General features: G+C 38.8%; 1 protein-coding gene across 1 annotated transcript in view; it reads left to right on the top strand.

The window, feature by feature from the left end:
- CFAP53 (cilia and flagella associated protein 53) overlaps positions 1–9839 on the top strand; it is a 26776-nt gene that overhangs the window by 12865 nt on the left and 4072 nt on the right. Inside the window, 4 exon segments of the mRNA XM_006919906.3 lie at positions 1–9; positions 11–83; positions 4405–4621; positions 6415–6517. The exon segment at positions 1–9 is cut by the window's left edge and continues 128 nt beyond it. Of these exon segments, the coding sequence (XP_006919968.1) occupies positions 1–9; positions 11–83; positions 4405–4621; positions 6415–6517 (402 nt within the window).

Here is a 9839-nt window from a genome sequence, read left to right on the forward strand (position 1 = left end):
AGAAGAGCAGCTTGGACTTGAAGCTTGTGCAAAGAGCCCTGCAAGACTTACAGGAAGAGGCTGATAAAAAGAAGCAGAAAAGAGTAAGATGTTTATTCAGTGCCTACTATGTTCCTTGAGCTGTCAGCCTTATGGGAGCCAGCCACATGTAGAATGAACCATAACAGTGCTACCCTAAGTGTGGTCCATGAACCAACAGCATCAGCATCATCTGGGAGGATGGAAGATAAAGAAATTCGTAGGCTCCCGAATCAGAATCTGTAAATCCAGATCTTGTCAGGAGCAAGAAGTTTGTTTTAAAAAGCTTCCAGGTGATTCTGTTGCTCACGGAATTTTGGGAACTCCTATAACGTGTTAGTACTGTGATAGCCTGATGAGATCTCAAGAAGTGGAGTAAGTATGCCTGGAAGTTGGGGAAGACATCACTGAGAAAGTGGTATTTGAGTTGGACATTGAAGGATCTGTAAAGTTTTGTCAGGCAGAGAGAAGAGAAAAGCATTCCAGTATTTATTTAGCTGTCTGTTTCCTTTGAAATTTGTATTGAACTCTTAAGGGCATGGTGCCTTTCCTACAGTATTTTTTTTTTATACTTTATATTTTACAGCCTTTTTAGGTTCACAGCAAAATTGAGCAGAAGATACAGAAGTTTCCCATATGCCCCTGCCCCCACATATGCATAGTCTTCCTCATTATCAGCATCCCCCATCAGAGTGGTACATTTGTTACAATTGATTAACCTATATTGATATCATTCTCACCCAAAGTCCATAGTTTACATTAAGGTCCACATGGTGTTGTGTATCCTGTGGGTTTGGACAAATGTATCTACTGTGACAGTATCATACAGAGTTGTTTCAGTGGTCTAAAACTATCTCCATAGTTTTGCCTTTTCCAAAATATCATGTAGTTGGAATCTTAGTATGTAGCATTTTCAGATTGGCTTATTTCACTAAGTAATGTGCATTTAAGTTTCTTCCACATCTTTTCATGGCTTGATAGCTCATTTCCTTTTAGCACTTTATAATATTCCATTGTGTGAATGTACCACAGTTTATCCATTCACCTACTGGAAGACATCCTTGATTGCTTCCAAGCAATGGTGATTATGAGTAAAGTTGCTGTACACATTCATGTGCACAGGTTTTTGTGTGGATATAAGTTTTTAATTTGGGTACATACCAAGGAGCATCATGATTGTTGGACCATATGGTGAGAATATGTTCAGTTTTGTAAGAAACTGCCAAACTGTCTTCCAAAGTGGCTGTACTATTTTTCATTCCTGCCAGCAATGAATGAGAGTTCCGGTTGCTCCACATCATTGTCAGCATTTGCTGTTGTGAGTGTTCTGGACTTTGGCCGTTTTAATAGGTGTATAGTGGTATCTCATTGTTATTTTAATTTGTGTTTTTTTGGACTGTGGAGCACAAGAGCTATGTGGCTAAATAGGATATTGATAGTGTCCTAATTAGAATTTAATTAAGTACCCATGCTCACTTGTGAGATAAAGATTTCAATCTTGCGAACCTAAATATGAATAAAAATTTTACCCCCCATTTTGAGGAGGAATGGTGGGGGCACCAAGAGATTTTAGGGAGCCTTTGGGCGTAGAACTGAAGAGTACTAGGAGACTCCAAGATGGAATTGGGGGGTGGCTTGAGAGGGTTGAGGAAAGCAGGGCGAGCCTGAAAAAGGAAAAATAATACTAATTTGTGTTTTTCTGATGACATATGATGTAGAGCATTAAAGACTCTGAACCCAATTTCAATGTGTGGATGTGGGGGTTTTCCCCCGACACTGCCAAGCAATGCTTGGGACACCAGCTGGGTGTCCTACAATTCAACTCTATTCTGACACTACCCAGGGATAGCATCAGATTCCATAGGTAAAGGCTGTCCTACAAGACCAGTTTCTATTTCAGATGCCAGTTGCAAGCCCAGGTTGACAACTGGCTATAAATTGGAGCTTCCAACAACCCGCTCCAACTCAGGATGCCAATCGCAAGTTTAGGTTACTCGTACTTCTGACAACTCCCTCCTTGGGTTTGATGAACTGCTAGAGCCTCTCATGGAACTCAGAGAAACCCATTTACTCACTAGATTACAGGTTTATTACAAAGAATATTAAAGGTTACAAATGAACAGCCAGATGAAGGATCCATAGGGTGAAGTCCTAAACAAAGGAGCTTCTGTCCTCATGTTGTTTGGGGCCCAGCACGGTGGAACATGAAAGTGTTCTGGTTCCCCAACCTGGAAGCTTTCTGAACCCTTTCCTTTTGGATTTTCATGGAGGCTTCATTACACAGGCATGATTGGTTAAATCATTGGCCATTGGTGATTGATTCAGCCTCCAGCCCTTCTCCCCTCTCAAGAGGTCAAGGAGTAGGACTCCAGGTTCTAACCATCTAAACACATGGTTGGTTCCTCTGACATCAAGCCTCCAACCTTAGGTGCTGTCCAAAAGTCACCCCATTAACATAAGGCACCTTTTTTTGTTCTAATCATTTAGGAAATACTAAGGACTGTGTGCCAGAAAAGGGGGCAAAGACCAAATATATTCATTTCTTACCACAAATTGTTCACAATATCACAAGCATCATGAAATCATGTATTATGTGACCTTTGGCTTCTTTCACTTAGCATAATGTTTTCAAAGCTTTTCTTGTGCTTACTGACCATTTGTATGTCTTCCCTGGAGAAATATGTTTGAAGTCTATTGTATAGACTTCTTTCAGAAGTCTATTGAAGCCATTTGCCCAATTTTTAATTGAGTTATTTATTTTTTCATTATTGAGTTGTAAGAGTTTTTTATATGTTCTATAAGCCCCCCCTTATATAAGTGGTTTGTAAATATTTTTTTCTCATTCCATGTGTTGACTTGTCTCTTTCTTGATGGGTGACCCTTGAAGTGTAAAAGTTTTAAATTTTGATGAAGTCCAGTTTATCTAAGTTTTCTTTTGTTGCTTTTGCTTTTGGTGTCATATCTCAAAAACTGTTCCTACTCCAAGGCCACAAAAATGTGGTCTGTGTTTTCTTCTTAGAGTTTTATAGTTTTAGCTCTTACATTTAGGCTTTTGATCCGTTTTGAGTTAAAGTTTGTATATGGTATGAGGTATAGGTCCAACTTCATTCTTTTGCATGTGGGTATCCAGTTGTCCCTGCACCATTTTTTGAAGAGACTTTTCTTCCCCTATTGAATTGCCATGGCAGCCTGGTCAAAGATCAATTGACAGTGAATGTGAGGGTTTATTTCTGGACTCTCAGTTCTATTCCATGAGTCTATATTTCCATTCTGGTGCAGTGTCTAAGATCTATATATCTTGATCATTGAAGCTTTGCAGTAAGTTTGAAATCAGGAAATGTGAATCCTCCAACTTTGTTCTTTTTAAAATTGTTTTGACTATTCTGGCTCCCTTGCATTTCTGTATGAAGCCAATTGGGATTCTGAAGGGATTATTTTGAGTTCTGTAGACTAATTTGGGGACAATTGCCATTTTTACTGATCCATGAACGTAGGATATCTTCCCACTTATTTAGATCTTCTTTAATTTATTCCAATGATGTTTCTTAGTTTTCAGAGTTTAAGTTTTGCCCTTCCCTTGTTAAATAACTTAAGTAACTATGAGACTATGTATACAAGCCATTCTGAGGCTACACCCACAGACCTTGCTGGTCCTACTGCAGATCTATAATGTTCTCAAGAGAGATCAGAGATTGGATGAAACAACATAAATATAATACCATGAAAGATGGAGAAGCCAACTAAAAACGTTTTATTATAAAGCTCGGTTCACAGCCTTAGTTGCACATTAAAATCACCTGGGGGACTTAAAAGCTATTCCTTAAATAGGAATCTCTGGAGGTGAGACTCAGCCCTTAGTGCCTTTTAAAGCTCCCCAGGTGATTCCTAAGTGTAGCTAAGACTGAGAATTACTATTATAAAGGATCAGGTGATGCATCTTCTAGTCAGAGACAGTGCTATAATAATAGCACTTATCAGGTTAAGATTTAATCTACTTAAATGAAATTAAAGCTGTATAATTGCAAATTATTTGGGCACTGCTTTGAGAAACACTTTGGGAAAGTGTTTGAATTAACTTATTCAACAATGTATTTTAAAACATTTCAAACAGGTAACAAAGAACAGTACAGTAAACCCTTATGTGTTCCTCGCCTAGCTTCAACCACCATCAAATAATGGCCATTCTTGTTTCATCTATACTCCCACCCATGTCCCACCACCACCTCTGAATATTTTGAAGTAAACCCTTGACATACTATTTCATCTATAAATGTTTCAGTATGTAATTCTAAAATACCGAGATCGTACTTCTAAAAGATTGTTTTTAAACATCCTCAACATCATTATTACACCTAGTAGTAATGAGGTAATTTTTGTGTTATGTAGGAAGAAATGATAAGAGAACAGAAGATATATCATCAATATTTGGCACAGCGACGCAAGGAAGAAAAAGCTCAGGAGAAAGAATTGGACAGAATAATAGAGGAAGAGAAGGAAAAGAAGTTGGCTGAGAAAGACAAGCAGCTGAAACTCGAAAAGGAGGCAAGGAAACAACTTGTGAATGAGGTCATGTGTACAAGAAAACTTCAAGTTCAAGAAAAGTGTAAGGAAATGAATTATAATTATATTTTAGCTGGGCCTTAATTCAATTTAAGTAGTGACCAAAAATATTATATCAAGTGGGTATTATATGTGAAATACTATGAGGGATGGAGAAAGGATTAAGGCAAGATCCTTGCTTTGCAGAACTTGAATACATGAAGTAAGCATATGAAGAGTTTTATATCCTGAAGACTGAGCAGTCATGGGTTAAAGGAACAGTATGTCTTATAAATAGTCTGTGTGCCTTAGTAATTAGGGACGGTGAGAAGGTAGGGCACAGACACATGTTTCCCCCTCTTCCCTTTTATCTACCCTTCTTCTTTCCGCATGTGTCACCATACCTCTCTACCTGCGTATCTTGGCTTGGGTAGTTTTCTCTGCCGATGATGCGTTTGTTCTTGAGAAATTCTGGACACCCTTCAAGGAAGCGCAGACATCTCATTCCTTGAGAGGTCCCCTGTGTTCCCATGTTAGTAATACATCCTCTTTCTGGAGCTCTCACTGTGTCTTGCTCACGTCTTAGCATACCATCATACTCCCTCAGTTTCAAACAGTGCTTGGTTACAAAAGAAAATATTTGTAGAGAGGGTGAACTGCCTCTTCTAGATTTCTACCATGCTATGTCCAGCCCGATGAACCAGTGAGGCAGTAGATGGACATATTTACTGTTAGGGGACCCTTAGACTTCACACTCGTTGTCTTTGCAAGAGAAAGCTCATCTTGGTTCCGTTGATTAATTTTCCACTCCAGGAATTACAACAGTGGTTGGAAATTAGGTCAATTTTAGATGGAGTTTTAGGAAAAATGAGAAGGAAACCTATAAGCTAAAAAGATATCTATATTCATTCTTGATAAATGTTTTAGAATATATTGAGAAAACATAGACGTTTAAGTATTTGAGACCATTTATAGACAAGGAAACAAAATCAACTATAATTCCACCTACTCAGGAATAGCAACTATTCACAACTTGGTGTATTCCTTCTAGTATTTTTACTATATATATAATTTCCCCTCACAAATCAGGATCATGGTGTATATATTGTTTTACATCTGGATTTTTCCATTTATCATAAACATTTTTCCAGGTCATTTTTTTTTCCAATTATAAAATTGTAATGTTGCCTACAAATCCATTATAAAAATGGACCATAATTTATTTTATCTAAACACAACTAATGGACCTTCAGATTGTTTTGAATCTTTTTACTACTACTTTAGCTTTGCAGGTTACTATCTCTGTAAATAATTTTGTTGGCTCAAATATGATAGTTTAATATAAATTACTGTAAGTGGATTTTGGGACCCAAAATATGTACTTTTCAGATGTATGTTACCCAGCTGTAGTTATTCTTTTGTGAACTCTGTTTTCTTTGTCATTTCGTCTACTGGATGCTTCTGTCTGTCTTATTTATATAAAAGCTTTTTATACTAACACTTTTTAAATATTCATTTTTTAATAAATAAAATCTCTCGTTAACATAAATGACAATTGAACCATTTGTCTTCAAGAAGAGAAAGGTGAGAACTGTGCCAGTGGTAATCTGGTCTGAAAAAGGCCAATCGTAGATTCTTTAAAAATAAAAAATGATCTGTAGATCACGGCACATGTCAGCCTAAACCCTATTCATTCCTCAGTGGAGGTGACTACTTCTACCTTACTGATCTGTGATCCAGCCCAGCTATTCTAAGCTCTGCCTTTCTAAAAACAATGTGGAACTGATGCCCAGAAAGATGTCAGCAAGTCTTGTCTGAAAAAAGCCACTTAGCAAAAATTACTTTTGTGTTTCTTAGTGCAACGAAAAGCAAAAGAACAGGAAGAACTTGCTATGGAACAAGAATACATAAATGCAGGTCTTAAAGAGCTTAACCGGGAAGAGAATGAGAATTTTGCACGGTATGATTTTGTTTTCTTTATTATTATTTACCACCGAAACAAAAAAAAGGGAGATATTTAACATGGAGGACAATGTGCCATAATTCCTGCGTTATTGACATTATTTTACAGCAGTACAGTCATGCACCATATGATATCGTTTTGACCAATGATAGACTGAATAGCCAAAAGTGGTCCCATGAGATTATAGTGGAGCTCACAGACTCCTATCGCCTAGTGATGTCTGAGCCACCACGTTGTAGAACAACTCATTGCTCACGTTTGTGGTGGTGCTGGTGTAAATGAACCTACTGCTCCGCCAGTCAGATGAAAGTACTGTATACTGTGTTTTTACTGTACCTTTTCTATGTTTAGATATGTTTGGGTACACAAACACTGTTATGTTACAGTTGCCTACACCAGCGGTCCCCAACCTTTTTGGCACTAGGGACCAGTGCTCCTCTGAGAATCTAATGCCTGATGATCTGAGGTGGAGCTGAGGCAGTGATGCCAGTGCTGGGGAGCGGCGGCAAATACAGATGAAACTTCGCTTGCAGGCCTGCTGCTCACCTCCTGCTGTGCTGTCCGGATCCTAACAGGCCATGGATGGGTACTGGTTCATGGCTTGGGGCTTGAGGACCCCTGGCCTACAGTATTCAGTACAATAACATGCTGTGCAGGCTTGTAGCCTGGAAACAACAGGCTATAGCGTATAGCCTAGGTGTGTAATAGGCTATACCATCGTCTAGGTTTGTGTAAATGCACTCTGTAATGTTCACACAACAATGAAATCATTTAATGACACATTTCTCACATATCCCCATCATTAAGCAACATATGACTATTACATTCGTCCAAAGAGCTCAAATTTGTAAAATCTCACATAAAAATAAGCACCAATTGTCTTGGTAAAATTCTGTGGCTTTTGTGTACACGTTAGGTATTAAACTGGACAAAGATCTTAAAAAATAATATAAATTAAAAACAAAAAACTTTTAAACAAGAATCAACCCTAAATTCTAATGAAATAACAAGAAGATTTTTCCTCCCATGAGATAAAGCTTGAAATACAGTGTAGCCTAGTTAAATTAGTAGAAATGGCTTATGAAGATAGGAGTCCATGCAAATGTCCCCAGGAGGATTTTTGCATCAGGCTGGGAAACTGAAATGCTCTGGGTGCTTTGGGAAATACCACTTCCCTCCTCTGTGGGGGTCTCTCCAATCACCACAGCCAGGCTCAGGTGGAGGAAGCAGGCAGACATCTTGCAGCCTTTCTCAGACCATAATAGTCTCTTCCAGCTGCTGGCCATGACACTCAATTCAGGTGACCAGTGTGGTGAAGGAGGAGGACCTGTCTCCTCTAATTGCTGGTCACCCTTCCTGTCCCTGGGTCTTGCCCTCTGACTTACCCATACTTGATGCATAAAAATGAGCTCTTTTCTTTCTAGAAAGAGTATGGTTTATGTACCTGAACCTGTTGCCACTTTGGGGCAGCTACCCTACTGACTTCCTGCTACAGTTTCTGCTCTGGAGGTTTTTCCTTCTCATTTTTGTAAAGTCTGTTGTTAGAAATATGAAGGGGGCTTAATGAATAGCAACTGTCTTCCCTGCCCCACTTGTGAATCAAGTGAAAGATTAGAAAAAAAAGATATTACAGTTACCTATTAGTGTATAATAAAACACCCCAAAATTTGTGGTTTAAAGTGAGTTATGATTATTTCTCATGATTCTCTGGTTGATGGGGCTCAGGTGGGTGGTTCTTGCTTGGAGCCTGTCATGTGGTTCAAGTCACATGTTGGCTAGGGCTACATTCACCTGAAGGCTCAGCTGAAGTGGACACCTCAGATACTTACTCATATAGCTGCATGTATGCTGACCGTAGTTGGGGATTTCATCTGGTGTTATCACCCAGAACACCTGCATGTGGCTTCGCCATGTGGTTTGGGCTTCTCACAGTGTGGTAGCAGTTGGTTTTGATAGGGAGAGTTTCAACAGTGAGGATTCCAAGAGACAGGAAGAGGAAACTGTGAGGCCAGTTAAGCGCTACCCCTAGAACATGGCATCACTTTTGTCCTATTCTGTTGGTCATAAAATACTCTCTGGGTCCATCCAGATTCAAGGGGATGGAGAAATAATCCCCACCTCTTGATAAGGGGAGTAGAAGCTCACATTGCAGAAGGGTGGCTGGGAGGGGAGATATTCCTGTGGCCCTCTTTGGAAAATAGAATATGCCACCGAGGCAATACATGCTGTAATCTTTATTTCTGATAAAAGCTGATATTAAAAATGTAGCTTATAGACTGTAAATGGTGCAATCGCTGTGGAAAACAGTATGACGTTTCCTCAAAAAATTAAAAATAGAACTATCATACTGTTGACTTAAGAACTGTCTAAACCTGTGGAGAATTTATATGAGTTTATTTGAGCCAAAACTGACAATTGCTGGGAAGCAAAATCTCAAATACTCTGGAGAATGACAGTTTCACAGTTTCTTATGGAATAAAAGAAAGAAGGTTAGGAAGATTACATGAGGGTGGGAGAAGCAAGGTGGGGATTGGATTACAGGCTAGTTAAGATTATGTGCTCTCTTGAGGGTGGTTATGGTTTATTTCAAAGATGTGTTAACCTAGACACACAGAAACAATGGACAGGGTTTGCTTAAGGCAAAGATCAACCATTCATTAAAAAGCTATATGCCTGGGGCGTGACTACCTACCAGGACCTGCTCATTTAGGAATTTATGATCAGGTCACCTTGTGGGGTTACTTTCCATAGAACCCCTTTTTCATCCACAGTATGATCCAGCAGTCCCACTCCTGGGTATATTTCCAAAATAATTGAAAGCAGGACCTCTAAGAGATATTTGTATGGCCATGTTCATAGAAGCACTATTCATAGTAGCCAAGAGGTGGAAATAACCCAGATGTCCACTAGAAGATGAATAAATAAACAAAATGTGGCATATGCATACAATTGAATATTATTAAGCCTTAAAAAGGAGGGAATTCTGGCACATACTATAACATGGATGAACCTTGAGGACATTACGCTAAGTGAAATAAGCCAGTCACAAAAAAAGCAAATACTGTGTGATTCCATTTATATGAGGTACCTAGAATAGTCAGACTTATAGAGACAGCAAATGGAATGCTGATTACCAGGGACTGGTGGAAGGGGGGACAAGTGAGTTTCTATTGTTTGATGGCTATAGGGTTTCTTTCATATCTGCAAGATGAAAAAGTCCTTGAGATCTGTTTCACAACGATGTGAATATACTTAACACTACTGAACTGTACACTTAAAAAAAATCGAGATAGTAAATTTTATATTATGCGTTTTTTTT

Source organism: Pteropus alecto, unplaced genomic scaffold (genome assembly GCF_000325575.1).
Source record: "Pteropus alecto unplaced genomic scaffold, ASM32557v1 scaffold146, whole genome shotgun sequence".
Classification (NCBI taxonomy): domain Eukaryota; kingdom Metazoa; phylum Chordata; class Mammalia; order Chiroptera; family Pteropodidae; genus Pteropus; species Pteropus alecto.